The sequence below is a fragment of the Atta colombica genome, unplaced genomic scaffold, assembly GCF_001594045.1.
Source record: "Atta colombica isolate Treedump-2 unplaced genomic scaffold, Acol1.0 scaffold38, whole genome shotgun sequence".
NCBI classification, from domain to species: Eukaryota; Metazoa; Arthropoda; class Insecta; order Hymenoptera; family Formicidae; genus Atta; species Atta colombica.
This window is the reverse complement of record NW_017259490.1, coordinates 2,722,400-2,736,200: the sequence shown is the minus strand read 5'-3', so window position 1 is coordinate 2,736,200 and position 13,801 is coordinate 2,722,400. Positions and strand designations below refer to the sequence as shown.

The window sequence follows — 13,801 nt, the reverse complement described above, 5'->3', positions numbered from 1 at the left end:
GCAGACATTTCTTTCAAGGAAATAGAAGAGTCAAATAAATCTTTTTTCTTGCATTACAAGCATTCAAAGAAATAAGTTTTAATGTTAAGTTTTTTTCTTTATTATATAGGGAAGTTTCAAATTTTAATGTCTTTACAATAAACGCGTAATAATTTTAAATTAAATATATAATATGCATATTTTTATTTTTTATCTTTTCTTTCTCTCTTAAAGTGTTAGAGAATTTTTTTTTATCATTCATTTTAGATCGGTCAAATTTCATATCTCAGCGATTCAGTCTATTAAAACAACGGACTCGGAGGTGACTTTTGTGTTGCCTTTCACGATTCTCTCGTTGGTGTCTGGGCACATCGCGGGGTCCGTTTGGGAAACCGCGACCGGCTGCAACGCACGCGCGTTTTAATGCCCGGAGATTCACACGTATGTATGGCGGCGGCCCGGGCCGAGTTTGACTTCCTGTCGACGGCCGAGCGAGCGGGTCGCATGAGGTATAACGCAAGCCGGATACAGAGCTACATAATTGTACACATCGGTTATGTTTCTGCCGTGTTAATCTTTGTCGTACGAGCGCGTCGTGCGACCCTTAAGGTTGCGCTTCCCCAAGCACACCACGGAAGTGCGAAATTAGTTCGGCATAAGAGAAGGACGAAATTATTCTACGCAGCTGCATGCACATACAATGTCTAATTCCATATAACGGTAAAATTCGATATCTGGCTCTTCGTGCTAGTTTCACTAAAAAATATTATATAATATTTTATATATATTTTTGTTTTTTTAAAGCATATAGAAAGATATGTCTTTGCATATAGAAAGATATATCTTTCGACTAATGAATAATTGTATGAAGAAAAGCACGTTTTATATTAAATGATTCCAAAAAGTTCTTTACTTTCTTTTACGTTTTTTTTTTTTTTTTTTTAACTAAAAGCAACAATTTATCGAAGTATATACGAGCCATTTTGCTCTATTACGTGTATTTCAGTCTACAAGTAGTAGTCAGAAAGGGCGAAAGGTCTAAATAGTAACAAGAATAGGGTAGAACGTCCTAATCAAATACTAACAACTTGTTTCAAACGACCAAAAAGATGTACATTCGAAACAAGTTGCTGGCGTTTGATTAGTTCTATCTCATCCTTTTTATTCTCTGAAGTTCGCCTCTTCTAATTATCACTTGTTCCTTTTTCTACAAAATTGTCTTTGTAATAAAAAATTCAGCTCTTCTATATGAATAATATAAAAAAATCACCTCAATTAGTATTTTCAGTAAATAAAAAAATTTCGAAATTGCGAAAAATTGATATCATGAAACTTTCAGAGAAACATGATAGAGCAGAATGGCTCGTATATATACTTCAGTAAATTGTTCATTCATAAAGTAAAAAAAAAAAAAAATTTTGGGATCCTAATAATAAAGAAAAATTTTGTATCGATGTCAGTTATACATTTGTTTATTTTTTCTTTGTTGCTCACTAATTAAAAGTTGCTACACAGTTTAAATAAGTCATGCTATGTACGCGAAACATTAATAATAAATTTATATGAATTTATAAATTTTATTTAACGAATCTATAGAGCGCAAGAAATTTATATTTTAATAAATTTATTTCTTTTGTTGACAAAAAATTCTCAGAAACGCATAATACAGTAATATGATATAATAATATGGTTATATGAAAATTTCCCATTATCCGTGTGATTATTATAAAATAATAATAATTAAATTGGCTAAATATTTTTATGTTAAATAATTGATTACGTTTAATTCGTCACCTTTATGCAAAATTATCCAAAATAGTTATAGTCTCTAAATCTATTGATTAAGAACACTATGTGTTCTTTTAATATTGATATCCACTGTTACCATCGTTTTGTCTATTACTTCCAACATTCGCATTGTCACTATCGCCAATGTTGTTAGGAGAATTGGAAAAGTAGCCGCCGATATCATTGTTCAAATCACCAGCATTATCTCGGCCAAAGGATTGTCCTGCTATAAAACATAAATCGATTTACAATCAAAGAATTATAAATAAGTTAAAATATAAATAAAATAATTTATTATTTTTCTGCGGAAATTATGTGTTCTCTTTATTACTACTATTATATAAACAAAAATGAAAGAAAGTGAGAGAAAAATCAAGTTTTTAATAATAAAATATTTTTCTTGATTTTATTAGAATAATACTTCTTAATTTTAAAATTTGATTTTTTTAATATAAGATTTAATATATAGAATTTAAATATCTCTTATTATAAAAGTTTTTCAATATATTCTTGGAAATATCCACTTGTCTTTCGCATCACTTCGATTCAATTAAACGGCAGATCGCAATCTTATCGCACCTGATCTTCCCGACTGATAACCGCTGCTGCCTCCGTTATTAAATCCACCGAGTTTTCTTTCGCCAGGGCCACCACTTGGATAACCGCCGTTACTACTACCTCCATTAAATCCTGAATTCGCAAAGCCACCGCTTTCGCTATCCGGTCGACCAGAAGAATAACCGTCATTGTTATCATTCAGTCCAGAGCCATATCCTCCGTCGGCATTCGCTTCGCCCTCGTATCTAATTTGCGGTTTAAATCCATCCTGATCAGCCTCATACTCAACAATCTGCTTCCTACCATCTGGAAGCAAAACGTTGAACTCGCCTTGAGCATGGTCACCGTCTCTAGTCTCCGTGTGACTGTAATCGCTGCCGGTTTGCTGATCCTTCACTTTATATGAAAACTCGTATTTCGCCGGTTCCTAAAAAAATGAGATAACGTGAGATAATTTTCAAGTCTATACTAAAAGTAAAAGTATGTAGTCTGACAAATATCAGAAAATCTGGTAAATATTTCTGAAGAAAATATTTCTACAATTCATCTCTGATAATTGTCTCATTCGCTTCTGACTCAATTATTTTAATGAGATTTATATGAGATTTATATTTATGTACTTACAGTACTCTCTTCTTGCGCGTTGGCATTATAACCCTCGCCAGTATTTCCTCCTTCTCCTCCTCCTCTGCCAAAACTTTCATCGCCGTGTCCGAAATTCCCTGCGTTTCCATTTGGACTTCCAGATGAATAGCCGTTAATTCCACCATTTATAAAACTTCCTCCCGATGGATAATGATTATCATTTCCACCTCTATTAGGTGAACCGTAACTGGTTGATAATCCTTTACCGAATCCATTCGGAGATCCATAGTTATTCGATGGTCCTCCGCCACTATTTCCATTCAAACGACCTTTACCATTCGTATTTCCATTTGCTCCAGGTACTCCGTAATTATTCGAGAGCCTTCCGTTACCACCGTTTCCGCCCCCGTGGTTTCCATTCGCTCCGGGAGCGCCATAATTAGTCGACGGTCTTCCTCCGATATCTCCGTTTCTGAAACTACCCCCGTTATTCCCATTCGCACCAGGAACACCATAACTAGTCGATGGCCTTCCTCCGATACTTCCGCTTCCAAAACCACCTTGGTTCCCATTCGCACCGGGAACACCGTAGCTAGTTGACGGTCTTGCTTCGCTACCTCCATTTCCGAAACCACCTCTGTTATTCCCACTTGAGTCGGGAACGCCATAGTTAGTCGATGGTCTTCCTCTGTTGCCACGATTTTCACCAAAACCACCTTTAGGAGCGCCGTAAGAGCTAGAAGGTTGTCCACTCTCAAATCCATTTCCTCGAAACTGACCTAAACCATTTCCGCCAGTATTTCCTCTGATGGGTACATCGTAAAGTTTTGACGGACCATTACCTGCGCCGGACCCTCCGAAACTTGTTGCGCCACTATTTCCATTACCCCTGTTATTGAAATCCGGCGCTCCGTACTGGGTAGACAAGTCAGTTCGACCGCCATTCGTACCAGAAGTATCCGATCCTGGAGGTAGATACGAATTAACCGGAGGTTCCGAACGCACCACGGCTAACATCGCAATAAACGTTCCACTGATCTGTGACAAGAATTTTATAAATCATAAAGTATATATTATAAATAACAAAAATATTTGAATAATGTTAATTTTACAAAAAATGTTAAACAATTCTCTTTGTATCTAATCTCATACATCATTAAATAATTAATTGTTATGATTGTAAATATTACATAATTTCCATGCTAAATAAATTTTTATCGAAGACAAAATCTTAATATAATGTTGACAAAATATTATAATATCTAAAAATACACATTTATGATTTAAGCACAATATTTGTTATTGATGCCAACAATAAATACTTTCTCATGAATACATGATCAACTTCTTCTCAAGTAATTTCTAAATTTCGATATATTTGAAGATACATTAGTTTCATGTTTCGTGTGAAGCTAGATATTATTTTTTCTCACCTTAAGCATATTGACGATTCCCATAATGCTCTCCAGTGACAAAAAAGAAATCGAATTTCTGTTATTCTAGCTATCCCTCCGGGGGAGACTCGCTCTCCCTGTCTCTTGTTGCTACCCTTTCAGCGCAGGATGGATTTCTCGAGGGAATGACAAACATGAGGTCTGCTCCGCTCTTTATATATCCCGGGGCTCATCCGCGTTTCTAGATCATAGTTTGGTGCAATCGGCAAGATTTACAGCAACGTTCGACGCAAGTGTGTCACAAGATGCTGCACGGGATCGATGGAAAAGAATCGGATCGGCATGTACGTAAGCGTATGCTCACGAGAAGATTCGCGCTCTATATCTCGCCGATCGAGACTCCCGTCAGAGTTGCACCGCAAATCGTTAACTCGTAATCATCTGGAGCGCCTCTAAATCGTCTCACGTAGTATCTTTGACGTGGTCCTTGATATATCGCTCCGAAATCTATGCTACGCGAAAGAACGTAAAAATATACGCTTAGCAGTATCTTTTCTTAAGCTTTACGATGCAAAACTGAGGAATTGCTTACATCATATATATGTGTAGATATAAGACTTAGAATACATAGCGCAGACACCGTGTTCCTTGTTATTAACTTATCATGGTGTATGTAACCGCATCATTCAATTTATTTTATTAATTTTTCCTTTGTCAATGAAATGATCAAAAAAGCCACACTTTAGCGCAAGAGTCAAATTATAATTAGATGATAGATGAATTATTATTATTTGTATGTGTATTATTATCTATCTATTATTATCTATCAATTCTATTATTATTATTATTATTATTATTATTATTATTATTATTATATTATTATAAGATATTTTAAATTGAATAAAAAATTTATGGAAAGTTTTGATTTGCAAAGTTTAAATGTTTATATGTGGTTCTCTACGGAAAAAGCCGACCTCTGCCCCTCATGGTTGACGCGTTTAAATGCCAATGGTAATAACAAGCGCGTAAAATGTATGTTCTCCAATTATAAAAAGTAAAAAGCCTAAACATCGCGACTTCTCTGTCTGCACATAGAACTGACGATCCACTCTGACGCAATAGACTTCTCTATGCTGCAAACTTGCATAACATATCTCCATCTCATCTAGCGTGCTACCGCTACCATCACTTGCATTCGGTACGAATGCTCGGATTGCACAAATTTTCCCCGGACGACGTGCATACATTTGTACGCGAAGTACCAAATAAGTACGCGAGGTAACTGGAAGTAACTCTCTAAGCATTCATTAATCTAATTGATCGTTGAACGTCGATTAACTTTTATCTTATTCCAATTACTCTAACCAGAATGATGTTTCAATTTTTCAGTGAAGAACGATAAAAAAGAGTGCTTTCCTTACATTCATGAATTTAATGTATTTTAAATTTATTTTATAATTAATGCAATTTTATTTTCGAGATATAATAATACTTAAATAATTTGAACGACGTAATTTATATAACAATCGAGATTTAGTCTTGTGTAAATTTATTATCTCTACGTTTAGATTATATCTTTGTGACAGAATCATTTCTGATAGAAGGATTAAAGTAAATAAAATATGATGTAATAATGAGATGAAAAATCCTTTCATTTGCTCGATTATATTTTACGTCGAACAGACACGATGAATGCAATCTCCTTGAGCGAATACATGTCGAGAGAGGATCTTTTTGTGTATGGCATTCAATTCCTCTCTAGATACGTATCTCGTCGGCACAAGCTTTGTGTCATCTATGTAAATGAGAACGTATATGTCGTTCTATATACAAATCTCCTACATCTCCATCAATTATCCGCATGGTAATTCTTTATTTCAATTATTAGAAAATGCAATTTCCCGCATTATTTGCTAGTGGTCGATTTTGACTGTGTTCCAAATTTTACTGTCAGCGTTGAAAATTTGTAGTACAGTTAATGTAAGCTATAGATCTTCGGTGCTGACAACGAATTTCGCATAGAGCTTTATATTGATATTAAAAGTATTATATTATCACCACAATCCAATGTGCAAAATATCTAAAAATATCTAAAAATCTATGCATCTATAAAATATCTTAAACATGTTTCTTAAAAATTGAATTTGTAAAGATATCTTAAAAGTTGTATTATATGCGTCGATTTTAGACATTCTACATATTAAGAAATACATTACCTATATTACTTCTTTCCAATAATAAGTTAAGATTTGCCATTGTTAAGATTGTTAAGATTTGTTTCATACGGCCTAATAGATATTATATTTTTACTTTGCAATGAATTTTTCATATATATGTATATTTATTTACTATGATTATGTTGAACAATTGATTAAGATTTTAAAAAATTAGGGGAAGCAAAATAGTTAAAAGCAGAAAAGAAATTAAAAATTATAGAAATATATAACTTGAGAGGGAAAACAAAAATTTGTCAAGTTTCTTAATTGAAAAGAGACAAAGATACGTCCGTTCTCGTTTTCTCTCTTATGTACTCTCACGCATCTTTGTACATTCTCACATCCTTATGTTACACACCGCGCAGATTCACGTTATATGAAAGTCCGCATAGTTTGCATATGCATGATTCATAAAATTATTGGATGTCTTTCAACAAGCGACTCAGTATAACACAGTGATCATCTCAGCCTTATTTAATTGGCGAACAAGAACATAATGATTCACAGTGTTACACCGTATCATGTGTATGCTGTGTTGAAAGACACTCATTGGCTATCGTAAAATAGATGAAAATAAGATTATTTATAAGATTATTTATAGATACATACAGGTCTCAAATTCACAAATCAAAATATCACAGTAAGAATTAAATTTTCAAAGGCCAATTATTACGTGTATACTACGGATTATATTTAGATGGTGAAGAATGCGCTTTTATTATTAATACTATTACACGCAAAATTCATGAAACAGATGACTAAACTCTAAACGTGTAATCTGTAATTAATTATATTTAAATCCTTACATCTCAAAAACTATTTGAAATGTAAATATAACTTTTTTTATTTAATTTTTCGAAAATTTTCTTGCTAATAATTTGATTCGCAAAAATTCAGAACACTCTGTATACATGAATGTATGTATACATGAATGGATACAGCATATATGTCGAATGCTATGTGCATGTATGATATATATAACATTCCCTCCGCGTGTGTATGTAAACAACTGAAAATGGCCGCAATGTGAAAACATCGTTCGGAGTTGAGGTAAACATCTTGCTCTACAATGGTTAGAGTAAATGTTAACAAATTCTTACACACATGTACGCTGATCGTCTGCAATGTCATGTACACGATAATTCGTTTGATACATTCGTACATCAAGAGACTGTTGAACAATTGGCACGAGAAGCATAAATCCGTCAAGATTATACATCGCAGCGAGAACTTTTTAGTAATCGATAAGCCTTACGACATGTACATAAATAGTAATAATCCTGATCGAAAGGTGAGGACATTCTCATTCAAGTGCTTGCAATTAACGTGTCCATAAATCAGGTATTAATGTTTTCAGAATACTCTTCAAATGGAATTGCGACAGATGCTGCCGGACTTGGTTAATCCACGATTGTGCCATGAATTTCACTTTGTGCATCGATTAGATTATCCCACGAGCGGCGTCATGTGCATAGCGTTGAACAAAAAGGCGGCTAGAGCAGCGTCGTCCGCTTTCGAAAATCATAAAGTGCAAAAATTTTATTTAGCATTGGTACATGGCCATATACACGAACCTCATATCATAATCGACAAGCCTATTGGTTAGAAATTGTGATAATGCAACAATGCGTTTCCAGCAAAGACCCTACACTGTTAGAAATGTTCTTAAATTTTATTAACTTTTAAGTTACACAATTTGAATTTAATTTCATGACATTACATTAAATTTAATATATTTATAATTACAAATTACAGTATATTTGTATATGTAAAATTTAATGTATTTATTTTTTATGAAAATTTATGAAATTTAATGTACATGTTCATTTCATTTAAGTGACTACTATAGCTTAATTTTCATTTAAATCATTCATTACTTTTAATTTCGTTCATTATCATAAGCTTCATTTACATATATAAAGCTCTGATTACATTTCTAACAGAAATCACACTAGAAATCTCATCACTGCCAAATATCAGTATCTCACTTCAAGTTCCAAAGTATATATTAATTTAATCACAAAACAGATCTAATATAACACACAATGAATCATTTTATCCTTGTTTAACATCAGCAAATGTGTGTCCTTGCTGGAAAATGCTAAATATATAGTAACAGGTTTGACAAAGTCTCATCTTGATTTCTTTCTTGATCTAGGTGCTGATATTCGAGAAAAGACTGGTAATCACAAAATGTGCATAAGTGACAGTATCTTTTGCGACAAGCCACGCAGATCTTACACAACACTGGTTGTATTGGAACGTGGGTTTTGGAAAGGAAAGCCCGCCACTAAAATCTTACTAGCACCTGGTACTGGTAGAAGACATCAGTTGAGAGTACATTGTCATTACATTGGTCATACAGTCATAGGAGATTACACATATAGCGAAGGCAAAGATATAGAACCTCACAGAACCTATCTCCATTCTCTCAGGTACAATTAACATATCACCGTTTGGGATACACATAATTATTTTTTATTAATATTATATTTACTTTCAAGGTTAATATTAAACTGTGATATCGAAAATATAGATGTGAGAACGGCGGATCCGTTTGATGCCACTATATTGTCCGATTATAAAGCGACAAATGTAACGAAGATCTTGGACGAAAATATATTTCGCGATATATACAAACTTGTGGAATAAAGATGTTTTTGTTTTGTATAACATAGATTTTATTCAACTGCCTTGACACCAGATTCTTCCACCTCAAACTGAAAAGTAATCCTCGGCAAATGTGAAGCAAGCATTACGCAAGCGTATCGCGAAGACAGTCTTCTGTAGAAATATATAGAGGTGGTTATCATACTCGACCATGCTAATCCTAAAGCTGGCTGCTCATTTGTACCTTCAGAAATAAGTCTATGATCATCTATAACTGCAGAAACCTAGAAAACAGATATATCAGCATGCAATATAACAATGCATTTATTTAAAATATGTTTACCTGATTAATGCAGATTACACACAAATTATCATTTTTACAAAGTTCATGTAACTGCCTTCCGATGCTCCTCTTAGTTCTGCATTGTTCCGCATCATTCCAATCCTCTGCTCTATAAGGGGCAGCTATCGAATCGATAATTAACAATCCTATTTTACGAGTATTCATCAGCACTGGAACTCTGCGTTGTAGGCACAGTACCAACTCTTCCTTCAACATTCATCAGCGATGTACAGTTAGCGATATATAATTTCTTACATTGCTTTATCCCTCAATTAATAAATAATATAATATCTTAATTACACTGGTAGCTATATGGCCCACAAGTATCACATCTCCATTCACAGAATGAGTTTTGGCTATCTCTGATTTCGTCAGCAATTGTTGCAACCGTTTTGAAGGAAAAGCAGTTTCTGTGCAAATGTATATGGCACCTGTTAACATCAGTAATTTCACCATAAACATTTCATAATAGCATAAAATATTTAAAAAGGATTCTAGATAAAAGAAAAAGAGAAAAGATTGAAAATGTAACAATAGAAATTTATTATTCACAAATTTGATTATATTAAATTCTCTAATTTTTTAAATATATCAAGTGCTTTACAAGTTACCAGCTCCGAGACCACCAGCGGTTATCGGCAGTTGGACGGTGAGACACAACTGTAGAGCCAACTGTGTCTTCCCAGTACCGGCAGCACCATAAAGCTGTGTGATACCCCTGCAAGGTATGCCGCCCCCGAGTTTTGCATCCAGTCTCGAACAACCGGTTGTCAAAAACCTATCTTTAATAGAGGCTGCATCCAGCACTAACGTGCAATCACACAGCATAAATATTATAGTGTATTTAAATGTACGTGCAGTCGCAAATGTCAAAATATTACTCCCATTTACTTACTTTTTCTTTTCTTAAATAATATCTAGCAGATCTATCTCGAGATGATCAAAAGATGATTTCTCAATAGTTTGATATATTGTATGTATCACTTTTATATTACAATTGTTTGAAAATTGACATTTTGGATAATCGATTGAATCTCAGTGTTCTCGAAAGTGATACCAGTCTAGTAAATTGAGTATCAGATGGTACTTATTATTTTCCTCGCGATTGTAGCGCCGTCTTTTGTCAACGACAAAAAATACGTTAGGAAAAGTACTAGATAATGTCAAAAAAAGATATAATGCACGTATTTTCTACTAAGGTCAAATTGCGCTCAAACATTTTTTAAATCGCGTCCTGCTATTTTTTTGTATTCTTTTTTTTTTAAAACGTTATTTAAGAGCCTAAGTAAACTAATAATTATACAATGCATATATTATACAATTTTCTCATTTTTTTTTTAAATACAAATATTCATTTTCCTCCTCTTGATACTTTTATTTTACGTTTCTTCACGTGCTTTTTTATCTTGATTTTCCGCTTCTCCGCCTGCTGTTCTTTGACTGCCTTCTTGCGCGCCTAAAAAAATATGAAATCTGGAGATTAATTACACTTAAAATAAATATATAATTACGCAGTAAAGAATGTATAATTACACTTGAAATAAATGTATAATTACGCAGAAAAATAAATAATGTACTTACTTTTCTACTTTCGGGACTTTCGTTTCTAGGCCTAGCCGAGCTTACAAATTTGATCTTATTATCCTCGCTGTCTGTTTCATTTTCGTTTTCGCTATCTGAATCGTCACTCTCCTCAGAGGAGGTATAAATATCGCTCCCTTCCTTCGTACTTTTATTATCTGCCTTGTGTTTATTAGCAAGGATCTCCGGTTTTTCTGCAGGCTTCGATAAGTCTGTTTTCAAGCCTATCAATGTCTTATAAATCAAATCTTTTCCAGATTTCGCGAGATTTATATCGCGTTCCACATTAATCACCTACCACAAAATACAAAATGAAATAAAGGTCATGCATTGTATACATTTACAATAATCATCGATACCTGCGTCAATCTTTGAGGTATGTAAGCTTGCTTAAAAACTGCCTCCTCTACTTCCTGTTGCTGTGGATCTTTTTCATCATTTCCCTCTTGCATCCGTATATCTAAATATTCGTCCATGTTATTTTCGTTTATAGTTGGGTCTGTTATAAAATCAAACAATGCTTGGAGCGTCATAACTCCCACGTTGTACTTTTTGAAAAATGCTGAAAAAATTATATATTTCAAATATCTGCTTTAGTAAATCTATTCAATAAAAAATAATAAATTTACTTTTTTAACTAACAAGTGATAAAATATTTCTTTGTCATACTTGTAATATTGTTACAGTCATTCCTAAGGAATTCCATTGCGTTACAATGATCACGATCTACAGCCTGTGAAACATCAATGACTACAATCGATCCGTTGTGATATAGCATGTTATATTCGCTTAGGTCAGCATGAACAAGCCTGCATTTGTTGTACATCTTCCACATAATTTCAATACATTCCCTATACAATGTTCTCGATTTTGAATCTGTAAGTACAGCATCCTTAAGTTTGGGTGCCGCCCAGCCATCCGATCCCAGGAACTCCATCAACAACAGATGACCACCGGACAAAATCGGCCGCGGTGCTCGGACGCCTCCTTGTTCCAGACGCTTTAAATTAGAAAATTCTTTCTCTGCCCAGACTTTCACCATTTTGCGTGGATTGCTTAGGGAATGCACATGATCGAAACGATATTCACCCCTGATATACTTTTCTCGATTTCTAAATGTCAAAATAGATGTTCTGTATATTTTGATAGCGATCTCGTCTTTATTCTTCGACTTGGCATAATAGACATTGGCCTCTTTCCCAGTCGAGATACAACCATTTATCTCTGCCAGTATTCCTTTCTCAAACAGCTTGTGTAGTTTGTTTTTAATGCGCGAATCCAATACATTCTCAATCGTCGCATGATCACTTTTGTCCTTCATTCTTATGCGATCTCTATCGACCCGTTTGTCGCTTTCGATCAGCACATTGGCCACATAGCCTGGTAATGACGGACCCGCATATTTCTCTAAATTAATTTTGTTGGCATAACGAGATAACAGCTTGTGTTTAGGTTGATAATTTATTACCCTCGTAGATTCAGTTTGAGTGTTGGATCTCTGCGAACTTGTTTTTATGACAGTATTCTTCTTTTCATCCAAATCATAATCATTGTTACAATAATAATCGTCATCGATATCGTCTCCATTATTCTCTTTACTGTCTGTAATGTGCAGATTGGCCACTTCTGCTTCGAGTTGCTCCTTGGGATATCCATTAGATAAAGGTTTTCCTTTGAATTTGTTCTGCCTGTGCAAAATGATATAATGTAAATAAAGTCTTTTTTGTAAAAATGAATACAATAGATTTGCAAACAATTTTATAAATGTTCTTAATCTTTGACTCGTAGTTTAATTAAACTCTTTTGTCATTATTCTCTCTTTCTTATTATTTTATCATATCTCTCTCTCTCTCTCTCTCTCTCTCTCTCTCTCTCTTTTTTGAGAATTAAGAATATAAATACAAAACATGAAACTTACGCCCAAGGCAGTGTATCCTCCTCAACGTCGCTGAATTGCCCGTCCTCGAATTTTTCCGACATGATTGGATATCTTCCAATAACTTATTCTAATAATTTATTACTCCTAAACTTTATGTAAACTTTATGTCTTGTTACAACACGTGTTCACGTCTTGCAGGATATTGCACTATTGCTCACGCATAATGTAATTTTCTTTTTTGGAGCGCACTATTAAAACCGCGACGCGAAGGTCTTATTTACGTACATCTAATCTTAGCTAAGAAAATTCTTTGAGTAACGCAATCTTACGCAATTATAGATTTTGCTCGCGATTCTGTAATAATGAATAATTATTAGAATGGAGTATCGTTAGTCCATTCGTTAGGTTCGGTTTTTAATCAACTGCTAGTGACTTTTTATGTTTTCCTACTTTTGTGTCCTCTATACATTTTACGTTTCGTGGTTAAACACAGTGAAAGATCGTTTCTTTTGTTTACATCAATAATTTAAACTACAAAATTATGTCGAGATGACAGAGAGTAAGCATCTTTCGATAATTCTCGTAAAAATATTGTTCTCTGATACATTTATAATTTGTTTCACTTTATGTTGATGTATTTTTATGTCTCTTTGAACTGTCGATGCGTCGAATCGATCACGCTTTTTAATTTACCGTATTTAATTAAATACGGAAAATATTAAATTATTATTTATATACATTAATTGTAATTAAAAACTCATTTTCTGAGCTATTTACTGCAAAAGTACAACATTGAATGCTATCAACATATAACTTTTTTAACAATTAATGCTAACAAATATAATATTTTTTAATACAATTAATTGTA

The 13,801-nt window shown here is 33.8% G+C and overlaps 4 protein-coding genes across 5 annotated transcripts; 1 reads left to right on the top strand and 3 right to left on the bottom strand.

The window, feature by feature from the left end:
- Positions 1-1,431: 1,431 nt before the first annotated feature.
- On the bottom strand, positions 1,432-4,397 carry LOC108690908 (pro-resilin-like). The gene is made up of 4 exons (XM_018198453.1): positions 4,344-4,397; positions 2,950-3,948; positions 2,347-2,752; positions 1,432-1,993 (listed from the first exon to the last, which is right to left on the bottom strand). Exons 1-4 carry the CDS (start codon positions 4,365-4,367, stop codon positions 1,842-1,844), a joined length of 1,581 nt encoding a protein of 526 aa, XP_018053942.1. The 5' UTR covers positions 4,368-4,397; the 3' UTR covers positions 1,432-1,841.
- Positions 4,398-7,516: 3,119 nt separating this feature from the next.
- Positions 7,517-9,177, top strand: LOC108691044 (RNA pseudouridylate synthase domain-containing protein 1-like). The gene is made up of 4 exons (XM_018198667.1): positions 7,517-7,811; positions 7,878-8,121; positions 8,679-8,955; positions 9,025-9,177. Exons 1-4 carry the CDS (start codon positions 7,590-7,592, stop codon positions 9,170-9,172), a joined length of 891 nt encoding a protein of 296 aa, XP_018054156.1. The 5' UTR covers positions 7,517-7,589; the 3' UTR covers positions 9,173-9,177.
- Positions 9,126-10,739, bottom strand: LOC108691045 (DNA repair protein XRCC3-like). 2 transcript variants are annotated; one of them, XM_018198670.1, is made up of 5 exons: positions 10,369-10,739; positions 10,085-10,279; positions 9,774-9,904; positions 9,474-9,680; positions 9,126-9,414 (listed from the first exon to the last, which is right to left on the bottom strand). In XM_018198670.1, coding segments are annotated over exons 1-5 (747 nt in total). In that variant the 5' UTR covers positions 10,370-10,739; the 3' UTR covers positions 9,126-9,201. The 2 variants fall into 2 exon arrangements, with proteins under 2 accessions (XP_018054159.1, XP_018054158.1); XM_018198669.1 differs by having other exon boundaries at positions 10,085-10,739.
- Positions 10,740-10,812: 73 nt separating this feature from the next.
- Positions 10,813-13,248, bottom strand: LOC108691043 (serine/threonine-protein kinase RIO1). The gene is made up of 5 exons (XM_018198666.1): positions 12,973-13,248; positions 11,724-12,742; positions 11,414-11,616; positions 11,055-11,348; positions 10,813-10,929 (listed from the first exon to the last, which is right to left on the bottom strand). Exons 1-5 carry the CDS (start codon positions 13,032-13,034, stop codon positions 10,825-10,827), a joined length of 1,683 nt encoding a protein of 560 aa, XP_018054155.1. The 5' UTR covers positions 13,035-13,248; the 3' UTR covers positions 10,813-10,824.
- Between the last annotated feature and the right edge of the window lie 553 nt (positions 13,249-13,801).

Excerpts from the sequence above, each read along its gene's own strand:
- LOC108690908 (XM_018198453.1), bottom strand. The coding sequence starts at position 4,367 with ATGGGAATCGTCAATATGCTTAAG. Across the intron at positions 2,753-2,949 it reads ACGCGCAAGAAGAGAGTACT|GAACCGGCGAAATACGAGTT; the intron begins GTAAGTACATAA and ends TCATTTTTTTAG. Across the intron at positions 1,994-2,346 it reads TTATCAGTCGGGAAGATCAG|CAGGACAATCCTTTGGCCGA; the intron begins GTGCGATAAGAT and ends TATGTTTTATAG.
- LOC108691044 (XM_018198667.1), top strand. The coding sequence starts at position 7,590 with ATGGTTAGAGTAAATGTTAACAAATTCTTACACACATGTACGCTGATC. Across the intron at positions 7,812-7,877 it reads GTAATAATCCTGATCGAAAG|AATACTCTTCAAATGGAATT; the intron begins GTGAGGACATTC and ends TAATGTTTTCAG. Across the intron at positions 8,122-8,678 it reads CATAATCGACAAGCCTATTG|GTGCTGATATTCGAGAAAAG; the intron begins GTTAGAAATTGT and ends TTCTTGATCTAG.
- LOC108691045 (XM_018198669.1), bottom strand. The coding sequence starts at position 10,301 with ATGCTGTGTGATTGCACGTTAGTGCTGGATGCAGCCTCTATTAAAGAT. Across the intron at positions 9,905-10,084 it reads CGCTGGTGGTCTCGGAGCTG|GTGCCATATACATTTGCACA; the intron begins GTAACTTGTAAA and ends TGATGTTAACAG. Across the intron at positions 9,415-9,473 it reads GTGTAATCTGCATTAATCAG|GTTTCTGCAGTTATAGATGA; the intron begins GTAAACATATTT and ends TCTGTTTTCTAG.
- LOC108691043 (XM_018198666.1), bottom strand. The coding sequence starts at position 13,034 with ATGTCGGAAAAATTCGAGGACGGGCAATTCAGCGACGTTGAGGAGGAT. Across the intron at positions 12,743-12,972 it reads GAGGATACACTGCCTTGGGC|GCAGAACAAATTCAAAGGAA; the intron begins GTAAGTTTCATG and ends CATTTTGCACAG. Across the intron at positions 10,930-11,054 it reads AAAGTCCCGAAAGTAGAAAA|GCGCGCAAGAAGGCAGTCAA; the intron begins GTAAGTACATTA and ends ATATTTTTTTAG.